The sequence below is a fragment of the Hyla sarda genome, chromosome 6 (genome assembly GCF_029499605.1).
Source record: "Hyla sarda isolate aHylSar1 chromosome 6, aHylSar1.hap1, whole genome shotgun sequence".
Taxonomy (NCBI): domain Eukaryota; kingdom Metazoa; phylum Chordata; class Amphibia; order Anura; family Hylidae; genus Hyla; species Hyla sarda.
The window spans coordinates 136,151,419-136,173,423 of NC_079194.1; the positions used below are offsets into that span (position 1 = coordinate 136,151,419).

A 22,005-nucleotide genomic window follows, 5' to 3' on the forward strand; every position below is an offset into this window, starting at 1 on the left:
GATGAGATATAAGTGTCCTTTTGTATGACAGTTATATATCAAGTTAGATACTGTGTTACCGGTCCTGTGATGGAATGGATGGTGTGGCTCTGACAGCTCTCACTGAGGCAATTAAAGTTGTTCCTAGACGCGTTTCAGGGTTCTCAAATACGACCCTTTCCTCAGTAGACTACTGAGGAAAGGGTCGTATTTGAGAACCCTGAAACGCGTCTAGTCCTTCTCACTGCCACTTATGCTCTTTATGAACATTATCCAAGGTGTAAGCTGATCACTTACTGTGGATTTTCTACGCATTAGTCAATCCAGACTAGTGTCCGGTCCTGATTTTACCTGTCCAGCTCCGGCTCAGCTGACCTCACACGCCATCTACACGAGGCAAGTTCCATCTACTCAGCGTGCGGTCTCCGGCTTCTTCTAAGTCCAGCGGTGAGGAAACCGACATCATAAGCGACTGCCAGCGCTTGGTCTCCCGGCAAGTATACCATCGGCGCCTGCCAGCGCACGGTCTCCCGGCATATTTAACATCGGCGCCTGCCAGCGCCGCCAGCCTGTGACGACCACCACCGTGAAACACCTGGACCCTGAGAGCTAAAGCCACAGCACCACCTGAGACTGCTGACTGCAGTATCTAGGCACAGGAACAACTTTAATTGCCTCAGTGAGAGCTGTCAGAGCCACACCATCCAGGACCGGTAACACAGTATCTAACTTGATATATAACTGTCATACAAAAGGACACTTATATCTCATCATTCTAATACTGCGAGGATATAAGATCAATATGTCTATATAGAGCTATTCCATATGCCAGTGCTATATTTTAATATTTGCATATTTTTACATTTTAAGATTGTCTAACTTTGTATATTCACTATGTGTGTTCTTCTCACATGCCACAAAATAAATCCCCTAGGGGTTTCTGGGCCAATTTAAGTTCCACAAAACCTACTTGGGGAATAAATCCCCTCAGGATTAACCCTGACTAGAAATCCCCCCTAAAAATTAACTTTTAATTGTACTCATTAAAATAGGGTCCAAACTAGAAAATTGCACATCTATTGCTTCTAATTAGCAGTGGTGTTTAAAATTATCAGTACTGTATCCAGTTAATTCCTATAATTTCATACAAATGTCTGCCGTGCAGACTATTAGTTTGTCGTTATTGTCTAGTGTACCACGGTGCCTTGCTGCAGCTTGGGCACTCGGTGTACTGACTAGAAAAGGTTCCTGGTACAGACTGTGATTAAAACATTAATCCTCTCTTCTAAACGTTTTCGCCATTCTGAATGGCTTTCTCAAAGAAATGAGGCATGTCTCATTTCTTTGAGAAAGCCATTCAGAATGGCGAAAACGTTTAGAAGAGAGGATTAATGTTTTAATCACAGTCTGTACCAGGAACCTTTTCTAGTCAGTACACCGAGTGCCCAAGCTGCAGCAAGGCACCGTGGTACACTAGACAATAACGACAAACTAATAGTCTGCACGGCAGACATTTGTATGAAATTATAGGAATTAACTGGATACAGTACTGATAATTTTAAACACCACTGCTAATTAGAAGCAATAGATGTGCAATTTTCTAGTTTGGACCCTATTTTAATGAGTACAATTAAAAGTTAATTTTTAGGGGGGATTTCTAGTCAGGGTTAATCCTGAGGGGATTTATTCCCCAAGTAGGTTTTGTGGAACTTCTTCTCACATGGGCCCTGTGAGGAGTAATGCACTGTATTAGAATACATTTTAAATAAATCATTATTTTGAATTATTATTGGAGTACGACCCAGTTATCCATATTCTATATTTAATTGATTACACTACCTTGGAAGGTCCGGGCAATATTTTTTCTACACAGATTTGTAAATTACTTCTATTAAAAAATCTTATTCCTTTCAGTACTTATGAGCTTCTGAAGTTAACCCCTTCCCGACCTATGACATACCTGTACGTCATGGGTGGCAAGGTGTTCCCGACCCATGACATACAGGTACGTCATGAACATTACTGCCGCTACTCGCGGCACCCCGCAGCGCCCGGTAAGATGGTGGCTATCACTGATAGCCAGCCATCTTACCGTGCGACCACGGGGGGTTTCATCCCCCACCCCCCCCAGCGATCGCTGCTATTAGCTGGTCAAATCTGACTAGCTGATAGCAGCGTTTCGCTATGAAAATACTTAGCAGCGCGGTGTGTGAGTCCCGATCACGGGGATCGGGACACACACCGCTCTGCTAAGTGTCCCTGACCCGTCCCCCGGCGTCACTTACCCGTCCGAGCGGTGTCCCGAGCGGTCCCGGCGTCCTCCATGCGGTCCTGGCTGCGCTGCGTCCCGGAGGTGAGTTTCCGGCAGCAGGGCGGCATCTTCATTGGCAGCAGTGAGATCGCCGTAAAGCGATCTCACTGCTGCCTCTGAGAGTTTCAAAACTGCAACTCCCAGCATGCCCAGACAGCCTTTGGCTTTCTGGGCATGCTGGGAGTTGTAGTTTTGCAACATCTGGAGGTCCACAGTTTGGAGACCACTGTATAATGGTCTCCAATCTGTGCTCTTCCAGATGTTGCAAAACTACAAATCTCAGCATGCTCAGTCTGTCCAGGCATGCTGGGAGTTGTAGTTCTCTAACATCTGGAAGAGCACAGATTGGAGACCATTGTACAGTGGTCTCCAAACTGTGGACCTCCAGATGTTGCAAAACTACAACTCCCAGCATGCCCAGACTGCCCAAGCATGCTGGAAATTGTAGTTCGGCAACATCTGATCCTTCAGATATTGCCGAACTACAACTTCCAGCATGCCTGGGCAGTCTGGGCATGCTGGGAGTTGTAGTTTTGCAACAACTGGAGGCACACTAGTTGGGAAACATTGTCCGTTTCCTACCTCAGTGCCTCCAGCTGTTGCAATTGTTGCAAAACTATAACTTCCAGCATGCACTGACAGACCATGCATGCTGGGAGTTGTAGTTTTGCAACAGCTGGAGGCACACTGGTTTGGAAACACTAAGTTTGGTTGCAAAACACTTGAAAGTTTATTACTTAACTTAGTGTTTCCAAACCAGCGTTCCTCCAGCTGTTGCAAAACTACAACTCCCAGCATGCACGGACAGCCAAAGGGCATGCTCGGAGTTTGCAACAGCTGGATGTTTGACCCCCCAATGTGAATGTACAGGGTACACTCACATGGGCGGAGGTTTACAGTGAGTGCTGCAAGTTTGAGATGGCGCAAATTTTGCGCTGCAGGTCAAACTTCCAGCGGCAAACTTGCTGTGAACCTCTGCCCATGTGACTGTACCCTAAAAACACTACACTACACTAACACTAACCTAAAATAAAAAGTAAAAAACACTACATATACACATACCCCTACACAGACCCCCTCCCCCCAAAAAATGAAAAACGTCTGGTACGCTACTGTTTCCAAAACGGAGCCTCCAGCTGTTGCAAAATAATAACTCCCTGTATTTCCGGACAGCCATTGACTGTCCAGGCATGCTGGGAGTTTTGCAACAGCTGGAGGCACCCTGTTTGGGAATCATTGGCATAGAATACCCCTATGCAAATCCCTAATTCAGGCCTCAAATGCGCATGGCGCTCTCTCACTTTGGAGCCCTGTCGTATTTCAGGGCAACAGTTTTGGGACACATATGGGGTATTGCCGTACTCGGGAGAAATTGCCTTACAAATTTTGGGGGGCTTTTTCTTCTTTAACCCCTTATGAAAAGGTGAAGTTGGGGTCTACACCAGCATGTTAGTGTAAAAAAATAAATTTTTTACACTGACATGCTGGTGTTGCCCTATACTTTTCATTTTCACAAGAGGTAAAAGGGAAAAAAGACCCCCAAAATTTGTAACGCAATTTCTCCCGACTACGGAGATAACCCATATGTGGGCGCAAAGTGCTCTGGGGGCGCACAACAAGGCCCAGAAGGGAGAGTGCGCCATGTACATTTGAGGCGATTTGCACAGGGGTGGCTGATTGTTACAGCAGTTCTGACAAACGCAAAACAATAAATATCCATATGTGACCCCATTTTGGAAACTACACCCCTCACGGAATTTAATAAGGGGTGCAGTGAGCATTTACACCCCACTGGTGTATGACAGATTTTTGGAACAGTGGTCTGTGAAAATGAAAAATAAAATTTTTGATTTGCACAGTCCACTGTTTCAAATATCTGTCAAACGCCAGTGGGGTGTAAATGCTCACTGCACCCCTTATTAAATTCCATGAGGGGTATAGTTTCCAAAATGGGGTCACATGTGGGGGGGGGTCCACTGTTCTGGCACCATAGGGGCTTCCTAAATGGGACATGCCCCCCAAAAACCCTTTCAGAAAAACTCACTCTCCAAAATCCCACTGTCGCTCCTTCCCTTCTGAGCCCTCTACTGCGCCCGCCGAACACTTTACATACACATATGAGGTATTTCCTTACTCGAGAGAAATTGAGTTACAAATTTTAGGGTGATTTCTCTCCTTTTACCCCTTGTAAAAATTCAAAAGTTGGGTCTACAAGAAAATGCGAGTGTAAAAAATGAAGATTTAGAATTTTCTCCTTCACTTTGCTGCTATTCCTGTGAAACACCTAAAGGGTTAAAACACTTACTGAATGTCATTTTGAATACTTTGGGGGGTGCAGTTTTTATAATGGGGTCATTTATGGGGTATTTCTAATATGAAGACCCTTAAAATCCACTTCCAACCTGAACTGGGCCCTGAAAAATTACGATTTTGAAAATCTTGAGAAAAATTGGAAAATTGCTGCGGAACTTTGAAGCCCTCTGGTGTCTTCCAAAAGTAAAAACTTGTCAATTTTTTTATGCAAACACAAAGTAGACATATTGTATATGTGAATCAATATGTAATTTATTCGGAATATCCATTTTCCTTTCAAGCAGAGACTTTCAAAGTTAGAAAAATGCTAAATTTTCAAAATTTTCATGAAATTTTTAGATTTTTTTACCAAGAAAAGATACAAATATCAGTGACATTTTACCAATAACATAAAGTAGAATATGTCACGAAAAAAAAAATCTCGGAATCAGAATGATAAGTAAAAGCATTCCAAAGTTATTAATGTTTAAAGTGACAGTGGTCAGATTTTCAAAAAATGCCCAGGTCATGAAGGTGAAAATGGGCTGGGTCATGAAGGGGTTAAAGGGGTATTCCAGGAAAAAACTTTTTTTTTAAATATCAACTGGCTCCAGAAAGTTAAGCAGATTTGTAAATTACTTCTATTAAAAAATCTTAATCCTTTCAGTACTTATGAACTTCTGAAGTTTAGGTTGTTCTTTTCTGTCTAAGTAATCTCTGATGACACGTGTCTCGGGAACCGCCCAGTTTAGAAGAGGTTTGCTATGGGGATTTGCTTCTAAACTGGGTGGTTCCCGAGACACGTGTCATCTGAGATTACTTAGACAGAAAAGAACAACCTTAGCTTCAGAAGCTCATAAGTACTGAAAGGATTAAGATTTTTTTAAATAAGTAATTTACAAATCTGTTTAACTTTCTGGAGCCAGTTGATATATATAAAAAAGTTTTTTCCTGGAATACCCCTTTAACCTCTTAAGGACCCAGGACGTACGGGGACGTCCCCGCACCCTGGGCCTTAAGGACCCAGGACGTCCCCGTACGTCCTGGCGTTTTCCGGTCTCTGCCGCTCGCCGGGCAGAGATCGGAACTGGATGCCTGCTGAAATCCTTCAGCAGGCATCCAGGGCAAACGCCGAGGGGGGCCATGTAGGCCCCCCATGTCGGCGATCGCCGCAAATCGCATGGGAAATCGCCCTTGCGATCTGCGGCAATACCGGGCTGATCGGGTCTCTGGGACCCGACCGCCCGGTAATTTCGCATGATCCCGGCTGTCACAGACAGCCAGGACCATGCTGAAGTATCGGAGCGAGGTGGCAAGCCTGCCACCTCCTCCGATCCCCTGCGATCTGTCGGTTAGTGAACCGACCAATCGCAGGAGGGGGGGCGGTTACTTCCTCCCGTCCTGCCCGGCCCCTGAAAGTCGGGACAGGACGGGAGGAAGACCGGAGGACGCGGCGGGGGACGGGGGAGTGCTGGGGACCGGCCCCGGTACTTACCTCGTCCCTGAAGACCCGGATCCCGGCGGTGAAGATGGCGGCGGCGGCGACAGGTGAGTAGATCTTCAGCCGCGGTCGGGCCCTTTACAGCAATGCACGTCGCCGTAAAGCGACATGCATTGCTGTAATAGGACCCTGTAAACTACAACTCCCAGCATGCCCAGACAGCCCTTGGCGTCTGGGCATGCTGGGAGTTGCAGTTTTGCAACATCTGGAGGTCCACAGTTTTTGGACCACTGTGCCCTTCCAGATGTTGCAAAACTACACATCCTCAGCATGCCCTTACTGTCCAGGCATGCTGGGAGTTGTAGTTCTGTAACATCTGGCCCTTCAGATGTTGCCGAACTACTACTCCCAGCATGCCTGAGAATGTTTGGGAGTTGTGGTTTTGCAACAGCTGGAGGCACACTGGTTGGGAAACATTGTTTCCTAACTCAGTGTTTCCCAACCCGTGTGCCTCCAGCTGTTGCAAAACCACAACTCCCAAACATTCTCAGGCATGCTGGGAGTAGTAGTTTTGCAACAGCTGGAGGTCCCCCCCCTGTGAATGTACAGGGTACACTCACATGGGCAGGGGGCTTACAGTGAGTATCGGGCTGCAAGTTTGCAATGCAGCAAATTTTGCGCGGCAGCTCAAACTCGCTGTAACCCCCCCGCTCGTGTGACTGTACCCTAAAAACACTACACTACACTACCACAAAATAAAATAAAAAGTAAAAAACACTACATATACACATACCCCTACACAGCCCCCCTCCCTCCCCAATAAAAATGAAAAACGTCTGGTACGCCACTCTTTCCAAAATGGAGCCTCCAGCTGTTGCAAAACAACAACTCCCAGTATTGCCGGACAGCCGTTGACTGTCCAGGCATGCTGGGAGTTTTGCAACAGCTGGAGGCACCCTGTTTGGGAATCACTGGCGTAGAATACCCCTATGTCCACCCCTATGCAAATCCCTAATTCAGGCCTCAAATGCGCATGGCGCTCTCACTTTGGAGCCCTGTCGTATTTCACGGCAACAGTTTAGGGTCACATATGGGGTATCGCCGTACTCGGGAGAAATTGCCTAACAAATCTTGGGGGGCTTTTTCTCCTTTCACCCCTTATGAAAAGGTGAAGTTGGGGTCTACACCAGCATGTTAGTGTAAAAAAAATAAACTTTTTACACTAACATGCTGGTGTTGCCCTATACTTTTCATTTTGACAAGAGGTAAAGGGGAAAAAAGCCCCCCAAAATTTGTAACGCAATTTCTCCCGAGTACGGAGATACCCCATATGTGGGCACAAACTGCTCTGGGGGCGCACAACAAGGCCCAGAAGGGAGAGTGTGCCATGTACATTTGAGGTGATTTGCACAGGGGTGGCTGATTGTTACAGCGGTTTTGACAAACGCAAAAAAAAAAAAAAACCACATGTGACCCCATTTCGGAAACTACACCCCTCACGGAATGTAATGAGGGGTGCAGTGAGAATTTACACCCCACAGGTGTCTGACAGATCTTTGGAACAGTGGGCTGTGCAAATTAAAAATGTTGTACAGCCCACTGTTCCAAAGATATGACAGACACCAGTGGGGGGTAAATGCTCACTTTACGCCTTCTTACGTTCCTCAAGGGGTCTAGTTTCCAAAATGGTATGCCATGTGGGGGTTATTTTGCTGTTCTGGCACCATTGGGGCTTCCTAAATGCGACATGCCCCCCGAGCAAAATTTGCTCTCAAAAAGCCAAATATGACTCCTTCTCTTCTGAGCATTGTAGTTCGCCCGTAGTGCACTTCAGGTCAACTTTTGGGGTACCTCCATACTCAGAAGAGATGTGGTTACAAATTTTGGGGGGTATTTTCTGCTATTAACCCTTGCAAAAATGTGAAATTTGGGGGGGAAACACACCTTTTAGTGATTTTTAAAAAAAAAAATTTTTACGTATGCAAAAGTCGTGAAACCCCTGTGGGGTATTAAGGCTCACTTTATTTCTTGTTACGTTCCCCGAGGGGTCTAGTTTCCAAAATGGTATGCCATGTGGGGGTTATTTTGCTGTCCTGGCACCATAGGGGCTTCCTAAATGCGACATGCCCCCGAGCAAAATTTGCTCTCAAAAAGCCAAATATGACTCCTTCTCTTCTGAGCATTGTAGTTCACCCATAGTACACCTCAGGTCAACTTATGGGGTACCTTCATACTCAGAAGAGATGGGGTTACAATGTTTGGGGGGTATTTTCTGCTATTAACCCTTGCAAAAATGTGAAATTTGGGGGGAAACACACATTTTAGTGAAATTTTATTTTTATTTTTTTACATATGCAAAAGTCGTGAAACACCTGTGGGGTATTAAGGCTCACTTTATTCCTTGTTACGTACCTCAAGGGGTCTAGTTTCCAAAATGGTATGCCATGTGGGGGATTTTTGCTGTTCTGGCACCATAGGGGCTTCCTAAATGCAACATGCCCCCCAAAAACCATTTAAAAAAAACATACTCTCCAAAATCCCCTTGTCGCTCCTTCGCTTCTGAGCCCTCTACTGCGCCCGCCGAACACTTTACATAGACATATGAGGTATGTGCTTACTCGAGAGAAATTGGGCTACAAATATAAGTATACATTTTCTCTTTTTTCCCCTTGTAAAAATTCAAAAATTGGGTCTACAAGAACATGCGAGTGGAAAAAAATGGAGATTGTGAATTTTCTCCTTCACTTTGCTGTTATTCCTGTGAAACACCTAAAGGGTTAAAACGCGGACTGAATGTCATTTTCAATACTTTGGGGGGTGCAGTTTTTATAATGGGGTCATTTGTGGGGTATTTCTAAAATGAAGACCCTTCAAATCCACTTCAAACCTGAACTGGTCCATGAAAAATTGTGAGTTTGGAAATTTTGTGAAAAATTTGAAAATTGCTGCTGAACTTTGAAGCCCTCTGGTGTCTTCCAAAAGTAAAAACACGCCAATTTTATGATGCAAATATAAAGTAGACATATTGTATATGTGAATAAAAAAAAAATTATTCGGAATATCCATTTTCCTTACAAGCAGAGAGCTTCAAAGTTAGAAAAATGCAAAATTTTCAAATTTTTCATAAAATTTGGGGATTTTTCACCAAGAAAGGATGCAAGTTACCACAAAATTTTACCACTAAGTTAAAGTAGAATATGTCACGAAAAAACAGTCTCGGAATCAGAATGATAACTAAAAGCATCCCAGAGTTATTAATGTTTAAAGTGACAGTGGTCAGATGTGCAAAAAAAGTCCGGGTCCTGAGGTGTAAAATGGCTGGGTCCTTAAGGGGTTAAGGTTGTTCTTTTCTGTCTAAGTGCTCTCTGATGACACATGTCTCGGGAACTGCCCAGTTTAGAAGCAAATCCCCATAGCAAAACCTCTTCTAAACTGGGCGGTTCCCGAAACACGTTGTCATCAGAGAACACTTAGACAGATTTCCTGGGTAACCCCTTTAACCCCTTAAGGACGCAGGACGTAAATGTACGTCCTGGTGCGCTGGTACTTAACGCACCAGGACGTACATTTACGTCCTAAGCATAACCGCGGGCATCGGAGCGATGCCCGTGTCATGCGCGGCTGATCCCGGCTGCTGATCGCAGCCAGGGACCCGCCGGCAATGGCCGACGCCCGCAATCTCGCGGGCGTCCGCCATTAACCCCTCAGGTGCCGGGATCAATACAGATCCCGGCATCTGCGGCAGTGCGCGATTTGAATGAATGATCGGATTGCCCGCAGCGCTGCTGCGGGGATCCGATCATTCATAACGTCGCACGGAGGTCCCCTCTCCTTCCTCCGTGCGGCTCCCGGCGTCTCCTGCTCTGGTCTGTGATCGAGCAGACCAGAGCAGAAGATGACCGAAAACACTGATCTATTCTATGTCCTATACATAGAACAGATCAGTATTAGCAATCATGGTATTGCTATGAATAGTCCCCTATGGGGACTATTCAAGTGTAAAAAAAAATGTAAAAGTAAAAGTAAAAAAAAAGTGAAAAATCCCCTCCCCCAATAAAAAAGTAAAACGTCTGTTTTTTCCTATTTTACCCCCAAAAAGCGTCCAAATTTTTTTTTATAGACATATTTGGTATCGCCGCGTGCGTAAATGTCCGAACTATTAAAATAAAATGTTAATGATCCCGTACGGTTAACGGCGTGAACGAAAAAAAAAAAAGTCCAAAATTCCTACTTTTTTAATACATTTTATTTAAAAAAAAATTATAAAAAATGTATTAAAAGTTTTTTATATGCAAATGTGGTATCAAAAAAAAAGTACAGATCATGGCGCAAAAAATGAGCCCCCATACCGCCGCTTATACGGAAAAATAAAAAAGTTATAGGTCATCAAAATAAAGGGATTATAAACGTACTAATTTGGTTAAAAAGTTTGTGATTTTTTTAAAGCGCAACAATAAGATAAAAGTATGTAATAATGGGTATCATTTTAATCGTATTGACCCTCAGAATAAAGAACACATCATTTTTACCATAAATTGTACGGCGTGAAAACGAAACCTTCCAAAATTAGCAAAATTACGTTTTTCGTTTTAATTTCCCCACAAAAATAGTGTTTTTTGGTTGCGCCATACATTTTATGATATAATGAGTGATGTCATTACAAAGGACAACTGGTCGCGCAAAAAACAAGCCCTCATACTAGTCTGTGGATGAAAATATAAAAGAGTTATGATTTTTAGAAGGCGAGAAGGAAAAAATGAAAACGTAAAAATTTAATTGTCTGAGTCCTTAAGGCCAAAATGGGCTGAGTCCTTAAGGGGTTAAGGGAATTGTTTCCTATATTCAGTACTTTATACTAAAATATCTCATAACAAAATCTATATAATTGTCATCTTTGTCCACTCTCCCTGTACTTTTTGTATATGTTTTATTTCCTCTATTTATCATGTCCCAGGCCGCCTTTTTTGTGAGTAGCTCCAGTTTTCGTAGGTTTTCCATTAGAACACAGTTACAGTCAGTGACTCCAGCTTAGCTGCATTGTCTGTGTCTGAAATCTGCTTACTGCTTCATTTGCTTTCTGCTCCATTGTCCCTCATACTTTACAGCGCAGTTCTGCTCCATTAGTGCAGAGCTGTGGTTAGTGACGTCAAGCTGCTTTATCTGTAAGACAATGGGGGGTATTTATCAATTTTGCCTGTTGACCGTTTCTTTTTACCCTTTTTTTTTCACTTTGGTTTTCGTGGACATGCACCAAATTTATCATTTGGTGCAAGTTGTTAGTAATTTTGGCTCAAATGTTGAAATCAGCTGTTCACAGCGCCTTTTACACAGAACTTACCACCACAGAGGATGCGTATTTTACCCTGTAGAGAAGCCATTTCGGAGTCCCTCCTGCAGTATATCAGCAAGTGACATGAGTTATTTTCTTTTGTGGGGTTTATAGCCACCATGTGAAATGGATTTTAATTTCAACTTGGGTAGTTTTTTTTTTGTTACTTTAGTGCAGTGGTCTCCAACCTGCGGACCTCCAGATGTTGCAAAACTACAATTCCCAGCATGCCCGGACAGCCGTTGGCATGCTGGGAGTTGTAGTTTTGCAACATCTGGAGGTCCACAGGTTGGAGACCACTGCTTTAGTGCTTACCATTCCTGAACCTGTGTGGCCATGTCCAATGCTGGCTCAACGGAGGGTGAAGGTCCCTCAGAGACAACTATGTCGCAGGATAGTATTGAGCAGCCCCGGAGGTGTCGCTGATTTCACAAAAAAATTGTATAATGTATTTTGAAGCCTTTACATTTTCTGACATTGCTAAGTGTGTTTTCCTTGTGCAAAATTTCTTGCCGGGGATTTGCGCCAAAATTGCGCCAAAGATCGATTGGCGCAAATGATTAATTACTGACTAAAGTTAAAAACACACACAGGACCGTGGGATTTTGAGAAAGTTGTAAAAATGACAGTGGAGAAGATGCGCCAAACTTTGGCGCAAAAAGACACTGCCCCAAAGTATTGCGCCAAAGTTACGTTAAAAAAAACACATAAATCCTTTGATAAATACCCCCCCTATGTGCTCACTGTTGTTGGGCTGTTGGGCAGATTTAAAACTCTGTCTCTGTTTTACATCTCAATAAATGTAAAAAATTCAGTTTTTTTTTACTATTGAAATCCATGGAATTCAATGGTAGAACGTCTGTTCACATTAATTTTACATCCAAATATAAATATAACAGAGGTAAGTGCAATGTACTTCTTTTGAGCCATTTACATTTAAAAAAAAAAAGTCACATATTTGTGAATGTTTTTGAGATGTAAACAAAAATATCTGCTCTGCATTTAGCCTCATAGCTTTTGCTGTAGTCTAACAAATAAATCTAAAAAGCTTGCTTTATAAAATTAAAGCTCAAAAATGATTGAAAAAAAGTGGCCTGCTTATTTGATATATGTTCTTACCTTTAAACTGATGTGTTTTTAAAGAGAATCTGACACCCTGTTCACCCGCCCTAAACTTAATATACTGGGTTATAGTGCAGGTGAACAGCTTTACAAAAAGTCCTCACTTGAATATCTGCTGTATTTGCAGTGTTATGGCAAGTTAAAGCGGTATTCCAGGCCAAAACTGTTTTTTATATATCAACTGGCTCTGGAAAGTTAAACAGATTTGTAAATGACTTCTATTAAAAAATCTTAATCCTTCCAATAGTTATTAGCTTCTGAAGTTGAGTTGCTGATTTCTGTCTAACTGCTTTCTGATGACTCACGTCCCGGGAGCTGTGCAGTTCCTATGGGGATATTCTCCCATCATGCACAGCTCCTGGGACGTGACATCATCATTGAGCAGTTAGACAGAAAACTTCAGAAGCTAATAACTATTGGAAGGATTAAGATTTTTTAATAGAAGTAATTTACAAATCTGTTTAACTTTCCGGAGCCAGTTGATATATAAAAAAAAGTTTTTACCTGGAATACCCCTTTAAAGGGGTACTCCGGTGAAAACCTTTTTTCTTTTAAATCAACTGGTGGCAGAAAGTTAAACATATTTGTAAATTACTTCTATTAAAAAAATCTTAATCCTTCCTGTACTTATTAGCTGCTGAATACTACAGAGGAAATTCTTTTCTTTTTGGAATGCTCTCTGATGACATCACGAGCACAGTTCTCTCTGCTGACATTATTATAATAATAAGAACGCTTAATTTATTGTTGTCCTTAGTGGGATTTGAACCCAAGTCCACAGCACTGCAAGGCAGCAGTTCTAACCACTGAGCCACCATGCTGCCCTTAGCATACATCTGCTATGCACGGTTGCTAAAATGGACCGAGATATCAGCAGAGAGCACTGTGCTCGTGATGTCATCAGTGTTCCAAAAAGAAAAGAATTTCCTCTGTAGCATTCAGCAGCTAATAAGTACTGGAAGGATTAAGATTTTTTAATAGAAGTAATATACAAATATGTTTAACTTTCTGCCACCAGTTGATTTAAAAGAAAAAAGGTTTTCACCGGAGTACCCCTTTAATCTTTCAGCTGCATTGAGCAGCTCTGCGCAATGGAGATGGGAGCTGGCTGGCCGCACTCTCCCGACTCCTCCATATTTTCAACCCAACCCACCCCTGTCATGAATATACTAATGGACAAAAGATTGTTAGTAAACAAAAGATCTTTCAGGAAAGAATATTCTCATAACATTCCCAGACTATTCCCAGAACGATCATTTGTCCTTCACCCATTGTCCTTGATCACGTATGGCCAGTTGAGCCACTTAAATGACTAATATGGACTAAAATATGTACGGCTGCATCTGTGAAGTGGTTGTTTATCGGACAATCATTTCTTCAACCATCAACCTACTTTTATGTAAAGTGTTAGTCTTACTGGAGACTCCAACGTCTCTATTATAAGGCTTTTCTGTGCAGCTTTTTCATGTTGGATGACTGTTCCGGTGATGTAACGTGTCTCCGATGCAGGAACTTGTGGGCCTAGTGTTGGCGGATTGTGAAGACCTGCGTCATTCTACCAAGACTGCAGTTCTGGAGGTCGGTTGTGGGTCAGGAGCTGTGTCCTTAGCATTACTCCGGAGGATCCCTCAGGTAGCAAGAGTCTGTCTTAGCTTATTATAATTCTTTAAAATGGGGTCCTACTGTAAGTCCTATTCTGACATGCACTGCAGTTATATAGTAACAATGATGGTTGTGGACACTTTATGAACCAAGGGTATGTTCACACGTGCAAATTTTGCTGCAAATTTTCTGCAGCGGATTTTTCTACTGGTATCAAAAACCACTGTGCAAAATATGCATGTGTGACATCAGGGCTGGCCACTGGACCCAGGAGGCACCTTCACAGGGGTGGCAATATGCCGCCATGAGAAGATTTTAAGCTCTAAAGGACTAAAACAGGTCTTGGTTGGGCAGTCACTGAGGAGCAGAGATCCCCACACACATATTACCAGGACCTGCTCTGTATCTGTGGAGAGCTGGAGGTGAAGGACCTGGGGTGAGGTCACAATCATGTGACCAGTGCATGTGAGGGGAGCAGAGGTCAGCAGGAGAGAGGTTGTGGTGACTGAAGGACCTGTGAGGAGGAACATGTGACAGGAGTGGGCGGGGCTCAACAAGATTGGAATGATTCTGGCTGAAGGACCTGTGAGGAGCAGCCAGGAGAGAAGAGAACATGTGAGGGGCCTGGTGAGGGTTTCATATAGTGCTCTGCTATATACAATATATACCCATGTACAGGGTAAGTAATGTAACAGTTTAGTGACCCCATCAGCAGTCACTAGTGAGGTCACTGTATACATACATTACATATCCTGTACTGATGCTGCGTTATATCCTGTATTATACTCCAGAGCTGTACTCACTATTCTGCTGGTGAGGTCACTGTGTACATACATTACATTACTTATCCTGTACTGATCCTGAGTTATATCCTGTATTATACTCCAGAGCTGTACTCACTATTCTGCTGGTTAGGTCACTGTGTACATACATTACATTACTTATCCTGTACTGATCCTGAGTTATATCCTGTATTATACTCCAGAGCTGTACTCACTATTCTGCTGGTTAGGTCACTGTGTACATACATTACATTACTTATCCTGTACTGATCCTGAGTTATATCCTGTATTATACTCCAGAGCTGTACTCACTATTCTGCTGGTTAGGTCACTGTGTACATACATTACATTACTTATCCTGTACTGATCCTGAGTTATATCCTGTATTATACTCCAGAGCTGTACTCACTATTCTGCTGGTGAGGTCACTGTGTACATACATTACATTACTTATCCTGTACTGATCCTGAGTTATTTCCTGTATTATTCTCCAGAGCTGCACTCACTATTCTGCTGGTGAAGTCACTGTGTACATACATTACATTACTTATCCTGTACTGATCCTGAGTTATTTCCTGTATTATTCTCCAGAGCTGCACTCACTATTCTGCTGTTGGGGTAACTGTGTACATACATTTCACTCTCTCAGCAAGCCACCAGGCCCTTTAAAACCTGCACAATGGGTGGCTGGGTAGCAGATGTGTGCACCTCACGCAAGCATGTCTGCTAAAAGCAGGAAGACGTCAGTGAGGAGAGGGGAACGCGGAGAACACTTCTCAGCCTTTTTCATCCTCTGCAGTGAACATAACAGACTCCATTTCTGGTCCTTTATGCTGGCTGCCTGTTAGTTACTAACATTAAATGTACTGGGAGGGATGTCAGTGAGCACTGTCAGGGGGCGACAGTGAATAACGTACGTGTAAAAAAAAAAAAATACCATAAGTCCAGAATTGCAAATTATACCATAAACATTAATGAAAAGTCTCAGCATTTCACTCCTGGACCCAGGCAGCACAATGACTTAGGCCGGTCCTGGTCAACATTCCCTATATAAGTATTCTCTGTGATTAATGGGTCTGGGGTAAGTAGCCTCCATACAGTGTATTTACATGTGACCTCCTGGTTTCTGTTCTTTAGTTGCATGTTATCGCTGTGGATAAATCAGAAGCGGCTGTGAATCTGACCCAGGATAATGCCAAGAGGTGAGTTCCTGAAATAGGGTAAGAAAGCCACATACCACTGTGGTCCTGACTCTGTTTCTCTTTCTACCAGGCTGGGACTGCATCATAGAATTCACATTCTCCAGCACAACATATTGACAGGTGAGATGTGGACGTGTCACTCAGAACGTTTATTGCTGTACAGTTTCCCTTGTCTGTTACTATTAACTGTGCAAATATCCAGTCAGGGAAACATTACCATGGATGAACTCTGATACATATATTTTTATTGTAAATTAGATTATTTTATGATACAATGATCGGCATTGTATGGCTTCCCAGCATGCTGAGAGGTGTAGGTTCACAAACACTTGAGAATCACATGTCACAGACCATTGCAGTAATGGAAAAATGTCAGTGACAAGGAAGGGAACTTTTGTATCTTTGGCATTTTACTAACCTCCCCCTCTCACAACACAGATCCAATAGAGCGACTCCAAGACCTGGGACCTGTATCTGCAATGGTCAGTAATCCTCCTTATATACTCACCGAGGATATGACTCAGCTGGAACCAGAGATCCTTAGGTAAGTTCTTTACTTAGTTTTCCTTCTCTTCAGCACAATGGCTGTTTTGGTGGGATTAGCCGGCCATGTAATGTTTATGGGGCATCTGGAAGTTCTCCCAACATTTGATATTGAGAGAGAAGGAGAAAGCATGTTGAGTTTTACTTGCCCGAACCTATGTGCGTGGCTTCATTTTCACATCTTTCCATATGCCCTTTTAGGTTATAGAGATAACATGTTTCTTTTTGATGAACTATAACTATTGCCACTCATTATGTTGTGTAATATGGTGTAGCACATTTACGCATTCATTCCTAGATACGAAGATCACTCAGCATTAGACGGAGGTCTTGATGGCATGGATGTGATGAAGGGGATCCTGCGGCTTGCACCACTCCTGCTTAAGGCCCGAGGGTAGGGTAACCTTAGTCACCACTGTAGTTCATGGGGTGTTAGTGCTATGGCCTAAAATGAATATCACAGTATTTTTTTTAATTATCTCGGTATCACGGTATTACCGTGAGCACGATCACTACCATCACTGCTAGCAGGGTCCCTGTGCCCACTAGCGGTGTCACAAGAATGCTGAGTGCGAGCGTGATCGCTACCATCACCGCTAGCGGGTCCCTGTGACCACTAGCGGTGTCACAAGAATGCCGAGCGCGAGCGCGGCTCTGTTCCCCGTCCCTGTCAGCTCTCAGGGTAAGGGAACAGATTTAAAAGCCTTGTGCGCAGCTAACGTAGTACTGCGCAGGCGCAGCACTACGCAAATAGCGTAGGGCTAACGTAGGCAGCGCTAGGAGCCTAGCATTAGCCCTACGCTATTTGCGTAGTACTGCGCAGGCTTTTAAATTTGTTCCCTTACCCTGAGAGCTGACAGGGACTGGGAACACAGCCGCGCTTGCTCTCGGCATTCTTGTGACACCGCTAGTGGGCACATGGATCCCGCTAGCGGTAGTGATTGATCGTGCTCGCAGGGACACTGGCTGACAGGCGTAGTTGGGAGACACAGAAGCACACCGGGACAAGTGATGGTGCCGCGCTGGGCTCTAAAATTCATCCGGAGGGTGGGGGAGGGGCCTGACCGGTATAGCGGTAGGTGCAAAAATCCATACCGTGGGAGAAAAAGAAAACGATATCCGGTTCATACCGGTATACCGCCCAGCACTATGGGGTGTATTAGTCCAGGTCTCTAATGTCATATGGTGCTTTAATTTCCAGGGATATCTTTCTGGAGGTAGAACCTCGGCATCCTGAGATGGTGAAAAAATGGCTTGAAAACCATTCAGAGGGGAAACTGCAGCTTCTGAATATTGTTAAGGATTTCTGCAGCAAGTAGGTGTCTTAAATTTCGATATTCTTATAAACGATGCAGATTCTGGGAGCACTCAGCAGTGGAAATTTGTGTCACATGCCAACAGTCCTCCACACTTAAAAACCACTGTATTAAATATTAGTGCAAAAAATACTTCATATTGATGTTTGGTATGCCAAGGTAGATCTAATATAGGAAGCTGGAATAGAAGATGGCAAAAATGACAAGACACTGAAATACATTAGTACTGAATTCTTTGTACAGTCTAATTAGTTAATTGTTCCCTCCAGCACTGAAGTCAAAAAAGATATGCAGGAACCAAGATTGGCCTGAATCTAGATATCCCATATCTTTTGCATACTCTTTAAAAACCTTACTTTATATGGAAACACCATTACATATTTTTCATAGATCATATTTTTTTCTCTCTAAAATGGGAATATTCACAGTAAATGTGTGTTTCCAAATGTTGTAAGCCTGGTGCGGACATTGCCCACTGACTGTGGCATTCTACAGTTATAAAAACCTTTTGGAGACGGTGGAAAGCTATGCAAAATCGCCTTTACAGTGGTCCCTCAAGTTACAATATTAATTGGTTCCAGGACGGCCATTGTATGTTGAAACCATTGTATGTTGAGACCATAACTCTATGGAAACCTGGTAATTGGTTCTGAAGCCACCAAAATGTCATCCAAAATTAGGAAAAAGTGAGAATTAAAGAAAAATAAGTAGATAACTAATATAGATAAAGCAAATCCTTATATATACAAGTAATAAAGATCTGCTGGGAGCTGTAATCACTGTCTATGTCAGTGTTTCCCAACCAAGGAGCTTCCAGCTGTTGCAAAACTACAACTCCCAGCATGCCCGGACAGCCCTTGGCTGTCCGGGCATCCTGGGAGTTGTAGTTTTGCAACAGCTGGGGGCACCCTGCTTGGGAAAACACTGGTCTAGGAAGAGGACAGGATCTTCTTCAGGGTCTTGTACAGTACACAAAGTGTCCCAAAAAGTAACATGGAGCAGCCCTCACCTGGTGTCCAAAGGAGCAGCTAACCCTGGGACAGGTAAAGTGTACAGAACATGTAATACCTCCCTGTACTGTAGGGGGCACTACCAGACACCAGTCACTTCATACACTTCAGTAATACAGGGGTTTTACCAGTGAATGCCCATTCTCAATGGTCAGTTCCTCCAGTTGTGACATGTTTCACAGATCTGAACTGTCTGTAGCATTGTATGTTGAGTCTGGTTTCAACTTACAATGGTCCAGAATAGACCATTGTATGTTGAAACTATTGTATGTTCAGGCCATTATAAGTTGAGGGATCACTGTAGTTACCTTTGACATTTGTCTCCTTGGATGGGTCAATCCTAAAACCTATAACTGTGGGGAGCTAAGAAAATATTGCATTCAATTTCTGTGGCCGCCCGTAAATCCATATTCCAGACGTAATAGGTCCCTTGTCTTGTACATATGTGTCATCCTCAGGCCTCGGTTTATCCATCTACGGAGTTGCAGCTGAAGGTTTTTTTTTTGTGAACTCTCTGAACTGCCTGCACTGACACTGTGGATGCCAAGACAAGTCACATGGATAGGTACTAATTCCCTTCTTACTTTTGAAGAGAGCAGCTGATGGAACTGAGATACACAGGTTCAGTGAGGACGTTCTACTGAGCGTGAGTCATTGGAGGTGCATTATAGAACAATGTGAAATATTATATCCAGAACGTCAAAGTAGAACATGTGACCCATATATAGAAAAAGTCTTCTGTACATTAATACACAGCACCCTCATAGGTTCCCTACTCCCAGGAAAAGACTTCCCTACCATAAATCAGAGATACAGCATTGTCACTAGTGATGATCACAGGGCTTATCTTGTATTGGATTAATCGGATCATTTATAGTCCTACCCCAAGTCCTTGCACTTTTTTGCCTGGGCAAAAAATTTCTTTTCTGCTGATTAGAGACAGATACTTAAAAATGTTTTTTGTTTTTTTTTATAATCTGTTTTATTGTTTTGTACATTGGGCAACGATCTTGCCTGAGCTAAGCATTACAGCAGTCCCCATGGGCATAGTCAAGAATAGACTGAAGCTGTCCATTTACAGGAATGGAAAAGGTGCCTGTGCATGCTCTGTGACTTTTTCAGAGGTCATTCTACAGGGAGGGGGAGGCTGATCTGTGAGCAACAGCTATTGTGTGTGTCTATGTTATCTATATACAGGTATGAGAATAATAAATTGCTTTACATGAGAGAACATCGATATTTGGTTCATTTAAGAACAAATGTTCTTTATTCTGTTAAATGTTAATCTGATCTACAAGAATAGAAGAATACTGAGCACCATCTAGGCAACTGTATTTTTGTATCATATCCTAATATGTATATACAGTGACTCCTCGACCTACGATGGCCCCGACATACGATAATTTCAACATACGATGGCCTCTCAGAGGCCATCGCATGTTGAAGTCAGCATCAACATACGATGCTTTTTCATGTCAGGGCCATCGCATAAACGGCTATACGGCAGCGCAGACTGCTTCAGCTCCCGTCGGATAACCGTTTACGGTGCCCCGTGTGGTCCGCTGACGATCACTTACCTGTCCTCGGGGCTCCGGCACGTCCTCTTCGGGATCCCCTGCATCGTCGGCGCTTTCCATCACGTCGCTGCGCACGCTGTCCCGTCATCCAATAGGAGCGGCGTGCGTAGTGACGTTATGGCGGCGACGGAGAGCGAGGATGCCGGGGAAGCAGAGGCCTTGCCGGAGCGTCGGGGACACCCTGTGGACGCGGCAACAGCGATGGAAGGCGACATCCAGGGCAGAGGTGACGGTCCGGAGCGGCGGGGACAGGTGAGAACAACTTCCTATACCAGTGGTCTTCAACCTGCGGACCTCCAGATGTTGCAAAACTACAACTCCCAGCATGCCCGGACAGCCAACGGCTGTCCGGGCATGCTGGGTGTTGTAGTTTTGCAACATCTGGAGGTCCGCAGGTTGTAGACCACTGTCCTGTACTTTACATTGCACGGATCCCTCAACATACGATGGTTTCAACAACCGATGGTCCATTTGGAACGGATTACCATCGTATGTTTAGGGACCACTGTATTGTTACAGATTATATAACACCTTTGAATCACCTAGTCCCTGTGACCATACATGTAAAAGGACACACAGCCCCCCTTCTCCCAGCCTTCTGTACTCCTCCCCTACATAGCCGTCATGCTGTCTTCTCTTTCATCCGGGGAATCACGCACTATTGTCATTTCCTAGAAACCAGAGTGACAAAGTCCCTTTAGTCCTGGAGATCTTTCCAGGAATTTAGCAATAAGTGATGAGGGTGGAAATTGTCAGACTGTCCCTAATCCTCATGTAAATATCCAGTTTTGTTCCTTGTATTGTATGTAGTAACGTTCCATATATGTGATATGTCCCACAGGTGGTGTTTAGTCTGTCACTGGCTGTGAGGGTTGGGGATTTTCAGTTTTGTGGACAAGGATTTTGCTGCCTCAGTCCCTGTGTTGTAGTTTTTTTCTATGTGCTCGATTTATAACTCATGTAGGTTGAAGAATATGTCATCTTGCAGGATTACAACTGCTTTTTTTTATTTAGTTAGTAATTATTGCCACATTAAATGCCCTAAGCTGTTACCATTTGCTGATAATCTCTACAATTGAATTCATCACCATTTTCTAGATCTCAGCTTGCTGTCAGTAAATGGATATATTTTTGTTCAAAAGAGAATGAGAATAGCCACACCTATAGCTTTATCATCAGAACAGGTATTATGAGTGTAAAAAGAATGTTTCCAATCTCTGAATGCACAAAGATATCTTGAAAATGGTGAGAATTTGAAATACAAAGTTTAATAGCACTTAGGTTTATTTACATCAAACATCCCTTTAACCCCTTAAGGTTTTTCCATTTTTGCACTTTCGTTTTTTGCTCCTTGCCTTTAAAAAATCATAACTCTTTCAATTTTGAACCTAAAAATCCATATGATGGCTTATTTTTTGCGCCACCAATTCTACTTTGTAATGACGTCAGTCATTTTGCCCCAAAATCTACGGTGAAACGGGAAAAAAAATCATTGTGTG

General features: G+C 43.3%; 1 protein-coding gene across 6 annotated transcripts in view; it reads left to right on the plus strand.

Moving 5' to 3' along the window:
• HEMK1 (HemK methyltransferase family member 1) overlaps positions 1–20,153 on the plus strand; it is a 47,956-nt gene extending 27,803 nt beyond the window's left edge. For all 6 annotated transcript variants that reach the window (XM_056525146.1, XM_056525145.1, XM_056525140.1 and 3 more), the window contains exons 5-11: positions 13,984–14,106; positions 15,996–16,060; positions 16,131–16,180; positions 16,499–16,604; positions 16,902–16,997; positions 17,805–17,918; positions 19,388–20,153. In XM_056525146.1, the coding sequence (XP_056381121.1) occupies positions 13,984–14,106; positions 15,996–16,060; positions 16,131–16,180; positions 16,499–16,604; positions 16,902–16,997; positions 17,805–17,918; positions 19,388–19,421 (588 nt within the window). In that variant the 3' untranslated portion in view covers positions 19,422–20,153. The remainder of the gene's footprint in view (positions 1–13,983; positions 14,107–15,995; positions 16,061–16,130; positions 16,181–16,498; positions 16,605–16,901; positions 16,998–17,804; positions 17,919–19,387) is intronic.
• Positions 20,154–22,005: the final 1,852 nt, after the last annotated feature.